The sequence below is a fragment of the Solanum stenotomum genome, chromosome 2 (genome assembly GCF_019186545.1).
Source record: "Solanum stenotomum isolate F172 chromosome 2, ASM1918654v1, whole genome shotgun sequence".
Lineage (NCBI taxonomy): Eukaryota > Viridiplantae > Streptophyta > Magnoliopsida > Solanales > Solanaceae > Solanum > Solanum stenotomum.
Window position 1 is genome coordinate 4687522 of NC_064283.1, and position 20749 is coordinate 4708270.

The following is a 20749-nucleotide window of genomic DNA, read 5'->3' on the forward strand; positions in this document are numbered from 1 at the left end:
ATAAAAGAAAGAAAAAAAGTTCTAATAGAAGTTTCTTGCTAGCTAAGGCATAATTAAAATTTAAAGTATAGATAATGCATGTGGCGGTGTCTATATGATGGCCTTCTCCTTTTTGTTTATTTTGGGGACCTCAAATGGTCCTCATTACCTCAAACATAAATTTATTTTGCTAAGTTTAGTAATATCCGCAAAAATAAGTTAAAATTTGAAATTTATGAATTATGTTTGGAATTTTGTTTTTTTTTTACGTTATCAGGTTCTAAGCAAAATATATAAACCGTACATATTTAATAGATTTCTTAAGCCAAAAGGTTTGGACTAAAATCAGAGATGGAGACAATATTTGAAGCTTATTGGTTCTGGATTCTAATATTTTTTAGTTAATGGATTCTAAATTAATAATTCATACCTATTCAATAAATATAAAATTTAAATCAAAACAACTTAGTTTGGTTGAACCAACAACAAACCCCCTTGCTTCACTCCGATTAAAGCTACTGTGTTTCGCTGAACCCGAAAACTCTACACTAGCTCCCCCTAAATGTATACGATCAATCACTAATTATAATACATAATTAGGCAATTGAGCCAAAAAAAAAAAAGTAGGAATGGTTGGGCGAAGTGTAATCATCAATTAGCCTCTCGTGACTATAGTTAAATGACAAAAGTTCTACCAAATCGCAATTATCTTTTTCGTGATTAAGAAACGTGCATTGTTAAACAATATAATGCATCGATCTAATATTCTTTAACTACTACCACTTATGAAGTAAAATATTTAGTATTAAATATTTATATATACCATATGCTTTTCAAACAATATTTCCTTTTAGATTCTTCTTTTTCCTAAGGAATAGGTAAAGTTTCATTTATTTTAAGTTATATGTGACCAAACGATATTTCATCAGGTCTATGATTGAATCTTTTTAGATCTATATATCATTTATTGTATCGATTATTATATGATATAAATAAATAATAACCGGTAATTAAGAGTGTAAGGTGTAAGGGAAGCCAACTAACTAGTTAACTTAGAAAAATGCAATTAATTATTTATAATTATTAATAAAAGTGGCTTAAGATCATCAAAACAAACTTTGTTTTTTTTTTGTGATAATTTAAGCCATCTTTTTCAATATGAAGGGAAGTTTGTTTGTCGATTGAAAGTTTGTTTGGCTTTAGCTATTGTTGAAGCTAATGACGACTTTGCTTAATTTAATTTTTAATCAATTAGTTATCTTTTTCTAAGTTTGTTGAAGACCCTCAATTTGTTCTCCTGTTCCCATCTTTGTTCACTTCTCTCTACAACTTTTTCCTTATATGTTAATTAAGATGTTGTGTAATAATTGTAGTATAAACTTTTAAATCGTTCACTTTCATAGAATAATATTGTGGCAGGTAGAGCTAATTAGTTATATTGGATCCTTAAAAGACATTATAAATACGATCGATATAACAAATTCTTAGACTAGGAAAAAGTAACTTACATAGACAACATATACTTTTTCGATAGAAAATAATTGACAAATCAAAGAGTAGATTAAACATTTCAAACATATATTTTGTGACTTGAATTTTATTAAATTTTTTAAATGATAGTTGTCACGTTGATGAGCTGATCCACCACCCACAATCTTTTGCTCAAGCAATGTATGTATAAATAATAAAAAACCAAATATATACATACATTAAATTCATACTATTAGTGATACTCTTCATTTATTTCTTTTTAAAAAATATTCAAATTTGCCTTCATTTGTTGCGTTCATGAAGACGATGTCACAAGGTATAAAATCAACACCTATAAATTTTAAAAAGAAACCCTAACATGTGGTATATTCATTTTGTATTTGTATAAGTAAATACATATTTTAAGTAACTTCCTCTCTCCGTCCAACAACAGTTGTCCACTATATTAAAAATAGTTGTCTAATTTAGAAAATCAAGAGATAATTTACCTTTTGTGTCTATTTTGTCCTTGCTATTAAATATTATTTATCATCTAACATATTTTTTAAAGTATTAAATTTAATAAAGTCAAAGAATAATATAGTAATATTACCCTTATAATTTATTGTTTCTTAAGAGATGTGCCAAGTCAATAGTAAACAACTAGTGTTGGATAGAGACAGTAGCTTTTTGTGGCACTTTTAATGTATAGACCCCAATAAGCATGGTGTGGAAAATACAAAATGAATCTGGTTGAACTGATTTTTCAACACCTTAATTAATTATTGTTCTTTCCTAATGTTTTCCTTACATAATAAATACCAAGTAGGATGGAAGTCTATTGGGGTGGGTGTGTTTGGTTGTGTTGGGTAACTATTAATTACATGTATAGGCAATTGTATTAATTTTTCTCACCTTACAAAAAATATATAACTACTATACATTTACATATCATTTGGTAAGTAGTTAGGAGCTAAATTATCTAGGATAGAAGATGGAATAACAAAAATATATATAAAAAATCCTACGTAATTAATCTCTGTATAAAATAATACGTATATAAATTTCCTTTTAACTAATCAATATAATATTAATACAAACATAACTCTAACCAGCTATCAGATATTCCTTTACATGCAATGATTTTTACATTGTTAGTTTTACTTTAATAAAGTTATAGTTGGTCTTTCGTCTTATTTTTCAAGTTATTAGTTTAACTTATTACTGTGTATATTTACACATATCACATGTAATTATTTTTTATTCATCCTACAATTTTAAAATTACTAATATCTCAAGATAAAAATACCAAAATGACCAAAATGCTCTTCAAGGCCTGTTCTCTTACGTAAAGTCTTCTAAAAAAATAAGGTTAATAAATTGAAAGTAAAACTTAATTTTAGCTTATCTAGTGTAAAACAAAACATATATTTTACATTATACAATGTTTATCACATTTTTAGTCCCATAAATCAAATATTTGCGTTTAAATTATATCAACTGCAATTCAATCGCTATTTAATTATATTGTGATATAACTTATTCACCAATCAAACTACCTCGTGATTCAATATATATGATTTAAATTGGATTTAGGTCATAGTTGTGAATCATGTTTAATTCAATGTGAATCACAACTTGTGATGAATTATGCTAATTTAGTTAGGCATGGATTAATGCATGTAACAACCTATATGATAGTACCTTTTTTAAGCAATAAATAAATAAAAATAGTACCTTCTGCATGGTACTTATATTATTTATATATCACTTTATTAATTTTTGGTAAAAAATCTGTGAGTAAGTTTAACTTGTTACAGAAAATAATTATTCACAGCCGCTATATACGTACATAATTAGAAGGTAAAAGGTACAAGTACCCTCCTAGACTATGACTGAAATTCCCGAGACACACTTCAACTAAATTAAGGTCCTATTACCCTCCTAAACCCATTTTTTTTTAATTTTGTGCGCCTTTTTGGCTTACGTGACATCCAAATATCTCCCACGCGCCTCAATTACGTGGAGTCACAGAGTGTGACACGTAAGACAGAAAGTGTACAAAATTACAAAAAAAGTAAGTTCAGGGGACTAATAAGACCTTAGTTTAATTAAGATGTGTCTCTGGAATTTCAGTTATATTCTACGGGATACTTGTGCCTTATCCTAATTAGAAGTATATTAATTAAGACAAGTTCTAAAATTTCTATTTGGTAACTTTAAAGTTTACCATAACTTTAATTGTCACGTGTTGGTATTACCCTACTTGTTTTGAAAAAATTAAAGTGGTCTTCTTTTAACTTTTTTTTTCTAGAACAAACACATGCTTATTGATCTCTAAATCCGTGATTCAGAATAACCATTGAAAACATATTAAAAATCAAGGGCACGCAAATTATCAAGAACTAATATAATATTTTCGATGCTATCTTGATTGGTTATAAAAACTTTATTCTTGATCTCATCACTTCGAAATTAAATGAAGCGTTCATTATTATTTCAATGCCTTCATTATATAAGAAAACCTTTTTGGACGAGGCTCAAGGTTGTTCGATATTTTTACTGTTAAACTAGAACTGACTAAATTTTAACAATCACATATCACTTTTTGATACGCTCAAATGCCAAACTCATATATATTGAGCAAATTCCATGCCTTAATTTTGAGCGTTATTTTGTACGGTAAATAAGACAAGTAATAATACAAGTATACAACCCATCAATTGATCCAAAACAATTCCACCTTAAATTAAGTAGATAAATTCCATTAGAAGAGACAAAATCTGTGCCGCGAGTAATAATTACTATGATTTAATTAATTAATCAATATAAATGTTGGCTTTTAATGATCCCGTAATTCCATTTACCTACTTTAAATTGTTTTTTTTTTATGAGCATGCTTGGGTATTCTCTCCGAAATACTAATAAACAAACAAAATGCAATACTAGTATTAAACAATAATAAAATATTAAGATAAGTTATTAAATAATCATGTAAGTTACCTAATCTGTCATTAAAGTATCAAAATCAACTGTCATCAATGTGACGTTTCTCCGAAGATTCAACAAAAATAGTACAATAAAAATATTTCACTACACAAGCATTCTATATTAGCAGAGTTCGAGAAAAACTACATCTCAAAAAGTGTTATGTTAACTATCTATTCTAATGAAAATATTAATAACGAGTTTCAACAAGCTCGAATCATAATCTATAGTTCATGTCAAGATAAATTTACCATTGTTCCGAGACTTCCTTGCCAAAAATACAAGTTCTCATCAATGTGTTTAGTGTACTTTAGCATTTAGCTGTCTTCAAGTTGAGGGCACAACTATTAAGAGTACCAGTACAAGTTCTTAATGCATTGCTTTTTTTTTAATCACATCGAAAACGCAGTGGGGGACGACAGTTATGCTCACAAATATTTCCTTCAGGTCCCACTTTCTCTCTCCTCCGCGTATATTTTTCGCCGGCGTTCGTAACGGTCATATTTTCCGGTCTGTTTCTCTCTCTAAAAATTCAAAGTAAAAAATCTCTACATTAATACAGGCATTATCAATACATATACTATTAATTTCAGATTGTAGTAGTAATCTCTTTGTATTTTGCACTTTTTTACTCTATAAATTCAGCTGAATTTCTGGTGAATTAGGGTTTTTGAGAGAGTGACTTTTTCGGAGAGATGTGAAGAATTGTGAGAAGTGGCAATGGTGGCTGCAGTATCAACAACAAAGCCCAATCAGAAGGTCACATCTAATGGTTTGAGTTATCAGAATCCGAAAAGGCCGCCATTGTTGCCTTCAGAAGCTCAGAATGGACCTTCTAGAAAACCGAAATCTAGAGAGGTTACTTCTAGGTACCTTTCGACTTCTTCTTCGTCTTCTGTCTCAACAACGTCGTCTTCGAATACTTCGACTACTTACTCTTCATCGTCTAATTCGATTGCCTCACTGAGGACTCCATCGCCGATGGGGACTAGGACGGTTCGACCTGCTGCAACGCCGGTTCAGAATTCCGGTTCAGTTAAACGGTCCCAGTCGGTGGACCGGAGACGACCGGTGACGCCAGCGTCTACGGAGAAGTCTGCTGCGGCGAAGCAGCTGTTGAATTCCAGTAGGAGTTTATCCGTTTCCTTTCAAGGTCAGTCTTTCTCTATACCTGTTAGTAAGGCAAAACCCCCTCCTGCGACGAACAATATTGGAAGTGTGAGGAAGGGTACGCCGGAGAGGAGGAAAGTTACTGCGGAATTTGTCACGCCGGAGAGGAGGAAGGTTACTGCGGAATTTGTCACGCCGGAGAGGAAGAAAGCTACGGCGGAATTTTTTACACCGGAGAGGAGTAAAGTTGCGGCGGAATTGAGCACACCAGCGAGAGATCGGACTGAGAATGTCAAGACAAGTGATCAGCATAGGTGGCCAGGGAGGTCAAAGTCACTGAATTCAAGTTTTCTGACACAAAGCATGGATTGTGGTTCTATTGACAAGCCTAAATTTGGATCCGGAAGTGTCACTAGTTCGTCAATGAAGTCGGTGATTGATATATATCATAGAGCTAGAATTGAAGCTAGATTGAAACCTCAAAGTGATAATGGTGAGGTCGATATGAAGTCAGCTTATGGATCAGCTATGTCTGCTGATGCATTGGCTTCAGATAGTGAAAGTGTCTCCTCAGGGAGTACTTCAGGTGTCCATGATGGTCCGACTGTTACTCATGGAAAAGGAGGTCCCCGTGGTATAGTTGTGCCTGCTAGGTTTTGGCACGAGACTAACAACAGAATCAGACGAGGGCCAGAGCTTGGTTCTTCTATGGACAATGGCAATTTGAAAACAGCGCCTTCTTCTAAGCAAATGGGAAACAAGAAGTTTCTGATTGATAGCCCTAGAACATCACCCCGGGTTGTCCCAGCTTCTAGAGGTCTAGTGTCTCCTCTTCGAGGGGGTCTAAGACCAGCATCACCAAGTAAGGCATTGACACCATCTGCTAATACTCCTTTAAGAGGGATGCCAAGTCCTACAAGAACAAAAAATGGTTCCATGGTTTCAATATCTAATAATTCATGCATCATGCCCTCAATTTTGAGTTTTGCTGCTGATGCAAGAAGAGGGAAGGTAGGGGAAAACCGGATAGTTGATGCACATGAGTTAAGGCTTCTATATAATCGGAACCTGCAATGGCGATTTGTCAATGCACAAGCAGAAGCTGCTCTAAGGGCACAGACAACAACAGCCGAGGTAAAACTTTTTAAAATGCTACTAACTCTCTAAGTGTTACTGATGACATAGTTCATAGACAAGTTCTTTTTTGTACGACAGTACAAAGACATTGCTAAGGAAACATCATCTCGGATTTTACTATCCCTTGCGAACCTTTGTAGTGAATGCTATTTGTGGAAATGAAATAAATCAATCAACTATGGCTCAATCCTAAATTAGTTGGGGTCAGATGGTACACCCATCCCGCCTTATTAAGAGTAAAGTGTAATTAGAGAAATGAAAAGTTGCCATAATAAAAACGCATTATATATATTCCTTATATAGAAATGAAAAGTAGCCATAATAGAAATGCAATATATATATGTATATATATATATATGGACATCTGGGATCAAAACGAGTGAGGAGCGTATGAGGAATTTTTTCATGGCTTAGATGAATTGCATTAAGAAATAGCAATAGACTAAAACTTTTGGAGGTTTGCATTTCTGTTTCACTCATCAAGTAGATAGAGGAATCCCTCAACCTGCGGTTTGAACAGGATAATAAATATATGATGCTTGTTGCTCTTTTTTACTTGAACTTTTTATGGTTAATTGGACATGTTCAATATACTGTTCAATTTACATGCTTGAATGGGATAATAGATATATCTGTCTTTATAATCTAATATGTCTTACTTGAGTGTTAGTTCCTATTCAAGTTTTGTATGATATGATGAATAATCCACCGGTAGTTATATACTTGGTGTAAACTCCAATCCATTTCAAAGAATAAATACATGATATGTGTTGTTTCTTTACTTGAGATTTTATTGTTAATTAGACCTGTTTTATGTATATTAATAGAAATCTAAGATATAAAAGTTTTCACTTGCCAGTAAATTTCATCTAGACACTCGAACTATGTCATATCTCGATTGAGCCTCTAAACATATAATATCTCGATTGACCATCCAAACATATAACAAAGTGTTCCTATTAGATATTTTCAACTCAAAATTTTAAAAAAGCTTTTGCACGTGTTCTCAAGTGCTCATTACAAAAATAAATTAATCACTTAAAATATGTTACCTCCTTTATTTATACACATTAACTTCACTAAGCCGTAAAACCCCATGCATGTTCCAATTGATGTTGATATGTATAGTTGAAAGGAGAAGACATGTTTAATGTGATGAACTTATCTATGTAATGGGCGCTGGTGAACACACCCTCAAGTGGTTGTCCATGAAATTTACAGGTACTGAATTGGAACAGACCATAGTTCGATGTCTAAATGAAATAATAACATCCTTACCATAATATGTAATAAACATTACTTATCGTTCTTAAAAAGGTGATAAAACCAAAGTTCAAATATCAGAATAAAAACTGTAAAAAAGGTGTACCAATAATTTATCATCAAGTAAAATTGAAAATATTAACCGACCTGCTGCCTTAGTTTTTCCTAATACTCCTCTTACAATTATACTCACTAAAATTGATGCATAATCTGGCTGCAAGTTTTTTCTACCCATGAATTAATAGTGTAAACTGACAGCTGTGGTATCACTATAGACTAGAATGCTGTGGAAGTTTCGTGCCACTAATCTGAAATTTTCCGTTTACCAGAGGACCTTGTACAATGCTTGGTTGACTACTTTAAAATTGCGGCATTCTGTGAAGTCCAAAAGAATTCAGCTGCAGCTGCTGCGGAAAAATGTGAAGCTTCATTCCATCCTCAAAGGACAAGTAAGCCCTCTTTTCAGTTCTTCTGCTGTTCTGCCTCAAACCAAATTATTTTGCATATGTTTATATACACATCTTACACATCAAAATATATTCTTTTAAATACACATGCATCAATGTGATAAACCATTTCTCGAGTACAGATACTTGATAAACAAATCATGTATGTATTTGAAAAGAACAACAAGAAACAAGAGTACACGAGGTTAAAAGTCTATATGATGTGTAGGAAGAAAACTGAAGGCCTGAGGGTTGAGGGGGGAGCTATGACACAGAAATTATGACAGTTAATACATGAGAAATGCATACTATTTGGTCATTTTGCTGTAGATAACATTATATTGTTGAATGAAATAACTTTTGCTAGTTACATTTATAATGTTCCCTGTTACATCTCACATTTGCCTTCATCATGCACCTGAGGAGTGCCTGCGCTGCCTAAGATGGCTGTTATCTTTTTATATGCTGTGAAATGAAAAGTAAATATTCATTGTCTGATTTCGTGTTTTAACATTTGTAATGTGTACTTGATTTGTCTATCTTATTATCCCTTACTCTTTTTTGGACATTTCAGAGGCCATGTTTGGAAAATTGGAGTATGATTGATGGAGACCATTGCAATTCATTGTCAGGGACCATATGCGCTCTGGAAGCCAGCACTATTCGTCTCCCTGTTGTGGAAGGAGCTAGGGTACTTATTCCCTTGCATTCTTTTACGATTTGGTATTACACTTCAGGAATAATATTTTCTGGTTCTATCATCTGCAGGCAGAAGTTCAAAATGTTAAAGATGCTATTTCTTCAGCCGTTGACGTGATGCAGGCAATGGGATCCTCAATGTATTCTTTGCTCCCGAAGGTATTTTTTTCTTTCTGGTTATGGTTAGTAGACTTCTATCTGTTTTCGAGTAGTTAGAGGGGAAGGAAATAGGCCGTGACCTTGCTCAATTTGCATATCCACCTAATTTGACTAAGATGTGTTTTATCTGCAATGAGGAAATGGTAAATCTAATGCATAAAAAATAGGGAATTTTACACAAATCCCATAGTGTTAAGAGCTAACTACATCCTCTTCCTACTTTTTCCAAATTATGAAAATCTCTTAAATTTGGTGGAATCCGGATACATCCCAAAACGTCCAAATACATCGCGTCCCTGTTTCGGATACAACGCTCAACGTCCTGATACATCGCGCTCAGTTTCGGATACATCACTCAATGTACCGATACATCGCGTTTAGTGATGTATCCGACCGATACATAGCGTAAAGTGATGTATTACGTCAGAATACATCTCGTAAAGTGATGACCGATATATCGCGTAAAGTGATGTATCCAATTGATACATCGCGTAACGTGATGTATCCGAGAATAGGAGAGTGTAGGGATTTTTGTAATTTTTTCAAATGGTAGGAAATTTTAGAGAATAGGGTAAAATAAGTTGTGTATTTAGGTAATTTTTCCTAAAAAATATCTAAACTGGTCAACAACATGATTTCTTGTATTCTAACCTTCTTTAGCAAGTATTTAGAACAAGTAAAAGATGACAGGACTGAGGTGCATGTAATAATAGGCCCACTTGCCAGAATAATTTCAAATTACTTTTGAAGTTTTGGTTTATCTGGGATTTCTCTTCCTTCTTTTTCCTTTTTTATCTCTTTAAGTTTATATGTATTCGTTTGAAGGAGACTTTTAGAAGCCAGGGAGTGAAAATCATAAAGAGAAGATGCTTCCTTTAATTCCTTCTCTACTTCTAAGTTTGTGCAATGTTCTTAAAAGTCTTGGCACCTAAGGGTGTGACCTAGCATGAGTTGGTTAGCTAGTGACTATTATCCATCTGCACAAATTCTTGGTGAATAAAGTTATCCCATATCTGTATTTTTTTTTTGGGGGGGGGGGGGGATGCAGGTAGCGAATGGAATAGTCAAGGTGTGTGCCAGCTAACTCGAACACCACCACTTTTAAAAGGAATATTCTTAATAATCCTGTAAATATTCCCTCACCAAAGGGAAGCCTTGGAGAATCTATTTCAACATGTGAAAGTGTTTTGTTTCACGCGATAATCACGTATTCTATCTATTGCAAAAATGCATTAGATGAACCAACATTCTGACACCAGTGTGAGAGGTGCATGCCCCCAAATGCTCGGGTGTACGCCACAAGTGCACCTCGAAAATGTTTTAACACTGAGAACCAACAGTTTAAAATCTGAAAATCTTAACCCTTAATGTCTTGATAATGTCTGATGGGATGAATTCTGGGTGAAAGATAAGGGGTTGATGATAATAATAAGGAAGAAGGGAAAGTGATGACGAGGAAGAGATAGAAACAAAACTGAAGAAAAGAGGTCCTCATCAGAGGACCTTGGTTGTATATATTGACTAGCTATGGAGTAAGATAATTAAAACCAAGTATGAAGCGACTGGAGATGGAAATACACACTTTCCTTCTGGCCTTTGAGAGACTCTTTTTTCTAGTTTAGCATTCCGAAAGTCAATATGGGGTCTAAGTGTAGGCATGTAGATTTTCTGGGAAGGTAATTTTATGAGGAAGTGCTATGGATAAAATAAGGTAAATATTGACTCACTATGGAGAAAGGCAGCTAAAACTGAGTATGAAGCAATTGCAGATGGCAACAATAGACTTTCTTCAGGCCTTTGAGAAAACCTTATTCTCTTTAAACATTCTGAGAGTGAATGTCAATAAAAAGGGCCATTTAAGTGCAAGCTAGCGGCTAGTAACTTTATTAGGAAGGTAATTTTTTATCAGTAAGTGCCATGGATAAAAAATTGAAGATACCACTGTTATCTTTTGAGCTGATTAAATTGGACTTAAATTTGGAATGAAATACTTTGTTGATAAGACCCACTTGCAATTTTAGCTTGGTGGATGACAATGGACTATTTTGCCTAGTATGACCCACCCTAAATTGCTCTTATAATTTATTTTTTCCTCAAATAATATAAATATATTTTCCAGAGAAAAGAAGAATCTAACAAAATTTCAAAGAAATAAAATTAGTATTTTTTTTTTTTTTTTGATGACAAGGGAAACCCGCAGCCGCTACCCTTTGGGTGCGCACAGGGTAAAACCCCCGCTCCTATGCAATAGCTCGCAAACCACATAGGAGAGGTAACCCGCACTAGGCAAGCCCGGTGCGACGAGCTCGACCCAGAAGGCAAACCCCTTGCTTTCGCTAGCAAGGGGTTTCGAACTTGAGACCTCTAACATGGAAGTCCCAAGCCCAAACCACTGGGCCACCCCGAAGGGTAAATTAGTATTTTGATAAGAAAGATTAACTGTTTGTGAAACTATATTGCTAAAGACACTAGCATTTCCCCTCAAATTTTTGTATGCTTTCTGTATATGTACATCAATTATTCTACTAGATGATGCAATCCTTTTAAAATTTCTACAATTTGTTGTTCTTTTTATATAATTTAAAATATATTAAATTCAAAATTTGTGGGAGTTATGTCCCTTGTCCCGGGCATATTAGATAAAAATCTAGTCTCTCACCACAGCCTTTTAAATCATTGGCACTTGCAAAGTGCTTTCTCAGTAGTTGAGCCTCTAGTGTTTCTATTTACCATCTTGCTACTTCTTTTTAATGGTATTATCTTAGGTTTTAGTTGATTACTCTCACTGACCTAGTACTTTTCTAGCATCAATGCGGTGGTTAGCTACTACTCACCTTGGTAGATGCTAACTTCAACCTCTTAATTGTCTTCGTTTTTGTCCCAAGTTTTGTATGGCCTAGTCCAGTAACAAGTACTTCTGCAGTAACTTCCTAGTCCTGCAACTGGATTTGATTGAGTATCTTCGATTTATTTGTTGCAATACATTTCTTCAAGTTTGTTCCCCACAACTGCACCTCTCCTATTGCTAAAAAATTATGCATCATCTTCTGTCCTCTCTTTGCTGGAATTCTTCTGCACGACTCCCTGGTGCATGATATCGTTGTTCTCTGTTCATGGTTTTGATGATATCAGCAGGGATTAATTCCTGCATTAAGCTTTCTTCAAAACTATCTGCTCTCTTTTCCCCACCATTTTTGTAGCTGTATTTTCTCAGATAGAACATCTCTGTCGTCGAGTTTAGGAGTGACCACAATGGGTTTTCAACCATATATTGTTGTTTTTGTTCGTTGATTTTTTTTATGTGAGTTAAGTGTTGGTATACTAGAATCTAACTAGAATGATACTTTAAAATAAACTGGCTTCACACTACCAAAACTAACTTTTTATCCATTCCCCAAGTTGCAAAAATGCTGCTCCCAGTCTCAACAGATAAGTCTTTGCTGTGATATTATTACTAACTGGTTGTGGATGACTACTTGTCCCATAACTTTGACCTATGAGGTATCCGTTGTAATATGTGTGTCATCTTGTTGACATCTGGGATCAAAACTAGTTCCTGATATTCTTAATTTTTCATCCTTAGCGCTTGCAGTTTCTTTTTATTTTCTTGCTTTGGATCAGTAAAGCAAAAGGCGTAGTGCTTGAACTTGGAACCTACTTCTCTTATTGTCTGTTTATTTCTCAATGATTCTGATCAAAATATGCCTAGTACTCAACTCGTCTTTTCAGACAATATTCCAAATTTCTTTTTTGTATCTCTGTGCATTTCCACTTGGATTTCTTTAACATGGTTAATTATTACGTGCACAGGTAGAGCAGGTGGATTCTATGGTATGTGAGCTTGCAGATGTAGTAGCTAGCGAGCGTGCTTTACTTGATCAATGTAGAGATATATTGTCATCAATGACGGCCCTACAGGTAACCCTGGATTTCCCTCTATACCTAAAGCTTTTGAAGAAAACAATTCGAGTAATCATCATTTCTACATCATACTTCATATCAAAAGATCGTTGTAAACTGACAAAAGTTTGTAAAACAGGTGAAGGAATGTAGCCTGAAGACACATTTATTACAAATAAAAGACGCGGTTTGTACTCAACAACAGAAGTGTAAAGCTGATCTTGTTTTGACTGCTTAACGGAAATGCTAACATCAAAAGGGAGCTCTTCTTAACCAAACAAAGTGACGGTAATATGATTTGTGTAGCTAGAGTTACTTGATTCAGGCTTGTTGAATGCTGCTGCAATTGCATTTTGTATGCATCATAAGTAGGAAATTGCTGCTTTTATAATGTTTCATAGCAGCCAGCTTATATCTTTGGTTTATAGCATCAGAAACATTTTACACATGTGTATATATATATAAATATACGTCCATGTAATAAATGGAAATTCTTTGCACACGCGTGGGAAACTTGTCATTTTTATTGTTTTTATCTTAGGATAACTAATTCCGATTCTATTATTCCACCCTTTGGCAAGGATAACTTACCCCGATTCTAACTAGTGATCTTAGTATAATTTATTCTGAAATTAGTAACCAAGCCAGGGATAAGATAGTATTAAGTTATTATTTTAGGACTATTTTAAAAAAATACTATGATGTTATGGTCTTGAGTGCGAACATAATTGATGATGTTTGCTAGAAATATTCAAGTGATTAGACCTATCTTTTTGCAAGTGTAAACACTTAAAATGTGTATGGTTTACTTTTAAGTTATGGCATTATCTCATTAAAGTAGAGGCATTCAAGTTAAGAGGTAGAATCCACTTTTTATGGAATTGCTTAGAGATCTTAACGTACGATCTGAGTTGTTTCTCTTTGGATGTTGGATCATAGCTTTTTAGAACTCTTGTTTGTTTTTGTCTATTCACTTTTACTAAACTATTCCTTCCGTTCACTTTTACTTGTCACTTATTTCTAAAATAGATTTTTATTTTTACTCGTCACTTTTCACATATCAAGAAAAGACAAAAAAAAATTTCCATGTTCTACCTCCAGCATTAGATACCTATTTTTTATATCATTTTTCAAGACCTAATACTAAATATCATTTAATAGGTGGGATAGTTTGAAATGATTTCAATTTATCCTTTTTTTACCTACTAGCAGTGGCGGAGCAAGGAATTTCAGGAAGAGGGTCCAAAAATTAAATAACAAAAGTTCTTTTTAAAAAGGGGAAAATATTGTTCCATGTGAGATTTGAACACGTGAGCACTGACTCATTAAAGATGTCGAAACATACATTCAAGACATCTTAAATCACTAGGCTATAACAACCTATTATGCCAAGGGTATCTAAAATATGTTATTTAATAACTTCGTATATAATTTTACTATGCGGTATTTTTTTCCGACGAAGGGCGTCCAACACCCTGGCATACGTGTGCCTACGCCACTGCCTACTAGTCACTAGACCACAATTGGTCTAAACATTAATTTTTCGATTAAAAATGTCATTATTTTCTTCCACTTTTTAAGATCCGATATCTTGATCTATAATTTAATTTGATTATTGTGTGTCGGCCCCATATATACTTCTTGATCTCCTTTTTTCTTAATGTAAGAAAGTGACACAAGATTAGCTAGTTTGTTTTTTCTCAAAACTTGACGGGTAAGTTTTTTGCTATTTTCGTAAATATACCTTAGATGAGCCTAATAATTGTTATACCTGAAAACATCTCAATAGATTAGTCACTATTTCTAAAACTAAATATTGTTTATCGAAAACTTCGGAAAAGACTCTAGATAAAATTATTTCAAGCACCGACAAAATTGGTATAATGAAAAAAAAAATCTTCCTTCTGCCTATTGATCACCAATTGTGTTGATATTAATTTGAGGGTTATATTTTGTCTCTTAAATATATAGTTTTATAGTATAATGGGATGATTTGGGAAGAGAGGGAAAAAATATATTCTAGAGTTAACCACATATGTTAACCATGGTTAAGTATTTTGTGGAGAATAGAAAAAGAAATAAATATTGGGTGGGATGCGGCGAGAGGCAAACGCTAAGCGAATCTGCTTTTGTCTCGAATACAAAAAAGTGATGTGGTTTTCCACTGATGAAGGTGGTAAACTAAAATGTGGGACCCTTGATGATGTGTTCCCCATCTCTTTTGAATAGGCCTCTCTACCCCACCCCTCCTCCAATCTTTTGTTTTGTCGGTGAATCAGAAATAGTTTCTCTATCTTATTAACATATAAAAATATAAGATTAACGTCATTTGGTGATATTTTATACCTTTTCAGACTCAATTCATGAAAATATACATAATATATTATTGTTATTTGTTGATTATTTGAGTATTACATAGTGTTTTTATTATTATTTTTCATCTGATACGCGTATTAAAGCTCGACTACTTTGGATTTGCTCATTCATGAGGAACTGTTCCTTACTCAATTTTTTTTTTTCATACATAGAGTTCGAATTCGAGATCTCTGGTTAAAAAAAGGAGCAACCTTATTCATTGCACCAAAGAAGGGTGATAGTATTACATAGGTTGTTGCATTATCACATACCCAAATGAACAATAGAAAGATGGAAAAAAAATTGCTTTTACCCTTAATTTGATTTATATAGCTTAGTTTGACTGGTAGTGGGAATTCAGAAAGAAAGATTTTTTAAACATAAAATTATGTTCTTAATTAAATAATTATGTTATATGTGACAATTTTTGTGTGCATATACAAACGTATTATTAAAGGTCAAATAAAAAGTTTGATATTATATTGTTACAAATATAGAAAGATAACATGAGTTTGGAATGAATTGATAAAGAAAATAGTGTCATATAATGTAGAACAAAGAGTATAAATTAAACTATTTTGTAAATGCATTGATATATGATCACATGTTAATAATAAGTTCATTTTGTTTAATACATGAGACATAATTTGAATCAACATGAAATTTAAGAAAGAAAGAAAACTTTCTGAAACGTGTGATCTAAATACATTACAACATTTATGTCGCTATAAACTTTTGAAATATATAACCTTAAACACGGCATAACATTTTTATTAAGGATGACATGAAAAATGTAAAATTAATTATTTTTAAATTTAAAAATGTGTCATTTTTTTCGAACGAACAAAAGTGTTTCACATACCCTAAAATGGAAGGGGTATTACTTTTGAAATCCGCATCGACTTGCACATTGGAGTGTGCCTCCTAAATATTGTGAGGATGAAAATCTTGGAAAAGAATATAACAACAAATGAGTAAAAGTAGATTAGAATACAATATTTTCTTCTTCTTCTTTTTTCCTTGGATTTGAGATTGTTTCTATAAATGAACCTTATGTATACATTTGCATTTTGACTAACTATTGGTTGTAATGAGATTGTTTCTATAAATGAACCTTATGTATACATTTGCATTTTTACTAACTATTGGTTTTAATGAGAGGATTGGTCCCTTTAATGGAGCTTTAATTTGATAGATATTTGATGTTCTCCACTTATGAATTCTTTCCTTCTTCAATGTATAGCCCTTTAGCTTTTTTTATGTAAGTTGAGTTTTGAGTGATAAGATTTGTATAGTTCTCATAGATATTATGTTTGCCTCTTTATTGTGACAACTCATGCTTAATCTTTCAATAAATCCATGATTGTGATATGTGTCTAATTATTCTCAATTGTAGTTCACTCTTTGTTCAACTTGGGAGATTTTAAGTTTTTATTATTTTAAATAATTTATTTTATTACATCGGGGGAGCGGAGAGGAGGGAGGAGGGGAGGGAAAAGACTACACTAGTGATGAAATTTGAATCCTCCATCTTTAACTGTGGAAGACATGAGATTAAATGTGAGACGATAAAATCTTATCTTTTATCTAAAGAATACACTTCAATTTGAGAATAAACCTAATAATTCTAGCTAATATAAATTGACTCAATTCTTTCAAATTGTGATTACTAAAAGGGTATTAAAATGACATAATTGAAGTTCTAAAACTATGTAAGAACTTATTAAGAAAATTTTAATTTAATCACAACGTCAATTATGCTCGATAGAAAATGTGTAATAAGTCCTCAAACTTCCATGAGCGCCGAGAGCTAATTCTATTCTTCCACATGAAGTCTTCATGATATAGTAACAAATTGATGATGTTACTACTTGAAATATGGACAATGTTTTAATGACGATAGCATTCGAGTCAGCTTGAACAGATTGATTATTCCATAAAGTATTTATTTCATACGTTTTAATGACGATAGCATTCGAGTCAGCTTGAACAGATTGATTATTCCATAAAGTATTTATTTCATACTTTGTACCAACATAGGCATCGAATCAACTTTATCTACGAAGCCTTTAGGCAGGAAAAAAAACACTCAATGCTTTTTTCATCTCTGGATTAATTTTATAGTTCTCTTCCTACTTTATTATATCGACCACTAGGTCGAATATACCAATTATACAATATAGTTACAAACACAAAGAGAGAAATGTAAACTTGGAATTGTATATGGAATTGATCGTATAAAATGGAATTAATATGAGGACTAAAAACTAGAGATATAAAATCCTAACTGAGGCAAGTGGAATTGGCTCAATTGAAGTACAAATCATGTTTATTTCATTAATATAAGTATAATATATAGTTTATTCAGCCAAAAAAAATGGTCAGTTTGACACTCCAAAAACTCATGTTTAGATCATTACAGTTACTGATTTTCCAACTAAGATCGAACTCAAAATATCAAACTCAACTGGAAAACTACTACAGTAATATTAAGTATATATTTCTACTTTCTTACTCAGTTGCGATGGCAAACAACAAAATTCAAACGAAGAGATTCAGAAGTTTCGGTTCTTCCCCTTTCACACCCTCTGCATATCCATATCCACTATCCAAACCCAGCGATACATCCGATAACTCAGTCTCCGAACCAAAAGACGACGATGTATTCCATCTCTTCTCCGAACTTATCCACTCCATTCCCTCGATTTGATCCGATCCGTCTATGAGCATAGATTCGGATTTGTTAGAGAACTGGTTTGGCATATCCCACGCGCCGCCGCAACGGAAGGAATCATCGAACCAAGGCGGAGTTAAAATCCCGGCGAAAACCGGCCGTAGATTTCCACCAGCGAGAACCGTCTGCACCGCCTTTTGACACACGTGCCAATTTCCCGTCGATAAAAGCCCTACCGCACCGGTCACCGGACTCACCGTCCTCCCGCACGCTTCGAACAACAGCGATTTAAACAAATCTACAGTAACGAAAAGTTCATCAAATCAGCCAGGTATATAGAAATAATTTTCAATTATTCAGAAACCAGAACTCAAATTAAGTTGTAAGGCGTGTTTGGTAACAATACCAGGTCTTCGATTTTGGGGAACAGCAGCGATTAAGGACATGAGATCGCTACGGCCAAAAAACTTGGAGACGAAGAGAGTAGCGTTACCCTGTGCTTGAGGATCATCAATTCCATCCAAACAAGACCTTAAGGTACAATTATCACTGCATCTTCTTCGTAATACTCTGCAGCCATTGCAGCTCATTTTTTCTTCTTCTTCTGGAGTTCACGTTTTTTCTGCTTTAGGGTGTATGGGTAGAGAAAACTGCTGAGGAAGGCGATATAATATAGACAAGCGAAAGAGAAACAGAGTAACTAACTATGGTTAAGCAAGTGTGGTTATTGTCCTAGTAGAATACAGGTGGTGGTGATTATAAAATAAAAAATGAAGTAAATATAAAAAAAAAAGTTTTAAAAAGTTCAATTTCTATTAGACTATATATATAACATAGGAGTATAGACTTATAATTAATCATATGTAAACAAATGCTTCTTTCTTTCGTATCAAAAAGAATGAGCTAGTTTGATTTGACACAAAATTTACAAAAAATAAAAATAAAAAGCAATCTATTAATCTTAAACTAAAGTTATATCAAATGCACCAAAATGTTTTTAATCTTATGATTCTCTACATGCTACGTGAAAATGAAGAAATTATTTTTTTTTTTTCCGAAATGATAGACTACTAAGCCCTGCCTTTTTCTGTAGGCTGTAGCAAAAAGCAGGTTTTAGGATTTTATGTTATGTAAAATACCACTAGATTTATTGCGTACTAGTTTCTCTTAATAAAGTACAAATTTAATAATTCTTTGATTTATGCGTCACATATTTCCTTATAATTTATTTTAAAATATTATATTACATTAATTTTTTTAAAATCTTAATAAGATAATTTATATCAATATAAATATCTATAACTTATTTTAAATCACAAATATAAAAAAAATCAACTCAAGCAGAGGGAGCGAAGGAAGATGGTAGTACCAAATGTAAGTAATTAGTATTTCCTCTATCCCAAAAATAGTTATTACGTTTCATTTTTTGAAAATCAATTTAATTAATTCAAAATTAAAATCAATTAACTTTCGAAAGCAAAAGAAAAGCAATATGAAGCGTCATAGATTATTATTTTTCTTGCATGTCATGTTCCAAAGTTTGTTTTCGAACGGCTGCGTGTCTCCGCAACTTAACATCACAATTTACAACCTCTACAATTGGATATTAGGATTATAAATTAATGGATTCTTTCTTTTTTTAAATTTCATTTCTTACTTTATATCATGAGATGACATTTGAGTCATCCTATTGTCCTTTTGTTTGTACTTTACTACTGGTGCAACTTTCTATTCCACTCAATACATCAACTTGGATGTGTTTTCTAAGTTGGTAGGCTCATTCTGCTTCCTTCTTCCACCATTCCTTTTTTTTCTAATTGAGGAGACTTGGAATAGTTCTCTTTTATCATACTTCAACTATGAACAGGACAATCACAACTCATAATGCTTACTTCATTTTTGAGAAGAGATATTTGGTCCTCTTGATCAAGTTTATGGTGCAAATAGTAGTGTTACTATTTGCATGTTAGGTAGTAACACATTTATCTCGCTTATCCTTTCATATTAGTAATCATGGTATCTTTTTTAATATCTTGTCTTTGATTTTTGTTACTATCTATTGTATGTCTCTTGACTCTTGTACTTTGATTATCAGACTATTTGCTTTGTCATAGTATTTTGCCATGATTTCTTCACTTTCTTTCTTTTTTGATTTGCTTTGATATTTTTTTTCCTTGAACAGATGGTCTATTGAAAACAATCTCCCTACCTTCTAACTTTTAAGGTAGGAGTAAGATTTACATATAGTATACACTCCCTAAATCCCACTTGTGAAATTACACCGGGTAGGAATATGATTTACATATGGTATGCTCTCTCTTAATGCCACAATGGTATGTTAGTAGTAGGAGGAGGAGGAGAAGGTTAGCTACAATATACAACAACAAAAAGATAGATGACTAACTCTAATTGCATAGAACAATAATTAGAAATCTCCCATTTAAAGAGCAAAAATTAAAGGAAAAACTACACAAATTAGATTCATTATGTAAAATATTTATCCAAATTGGATCAACTCAAACTATTTATTCTGATTGGACTCACGATTCAAACTATTTCCCCCAACTAC

The 20749-nt window shown here is 33.1% G+C and overlaps 2 protein-coding genes across 3 annotated transcripts; one reads left to right on the plus strand and one right to left on the minus strand.

Annotated features, from left to right (window-relative positions):
* Positions 1 to 4851: 4851 nt before the first annotated feature.
* Positions 4852 to 13664, plus strand: LOC125855309 (QWRF motif-containing protein 2-like). Of its 2 annotated transcripts, XM_049535023.1 has the most exons (7): positions 4852 to 4947; positions 5103 to 6681; positions 8277 to 8396; positions 8968 to 9084; positions 9162 to 9251; positions 13062 to 13169; positions 13291 to 13664. In XM_049535023.1, exons 2-7 carry the CDS (start codon positions 5158 to 5160, stop codon positions 13387 to 13389), a joined length of 2058 nt encoding a protein of 685 aa, XP_049390980.1. In that variant the 5' UTR covers positions 4852 to 4947; positions 5103 to 5157; the 3' UTR covers positions 13390 to 13664. The 2 variants fall into 2 exon arrangements, with proteins under 2 accessions (XP_049390980.1, XP_049390981.1); XM_049535024.1 differs by lacking the exon at positions 4852 to 4947 and having other exon boundaries at positions 4957 to 6681.
* A 4185-nt stretch (positions 13665 to 17849) lies between these two features.
* LOC125855303 (LOB domain-containing protein 38-like) lies at positions 17850 to 18835 on the minus strand. Its single transcript, XM_049535014.1, has 2 exons — positions 18587 to 18835; positions 17850 to 18478 (listed from the first exon to the last, which is right to left on the minus strand). Exons 1-2 carry the CDS (start codon positions 18768 to 18770, stop codon positions 18048 to 18050), a joined length of 615 nt encoding a protein of 204 aa, XP_049390971.1. The 5' UTR covers positions 18771 to 18835; the 3' UTR covers positions 17850 to 18047.
* Between the last annotated feature and the right edge of the window lie 1914 nt (positions 18836 to 20749).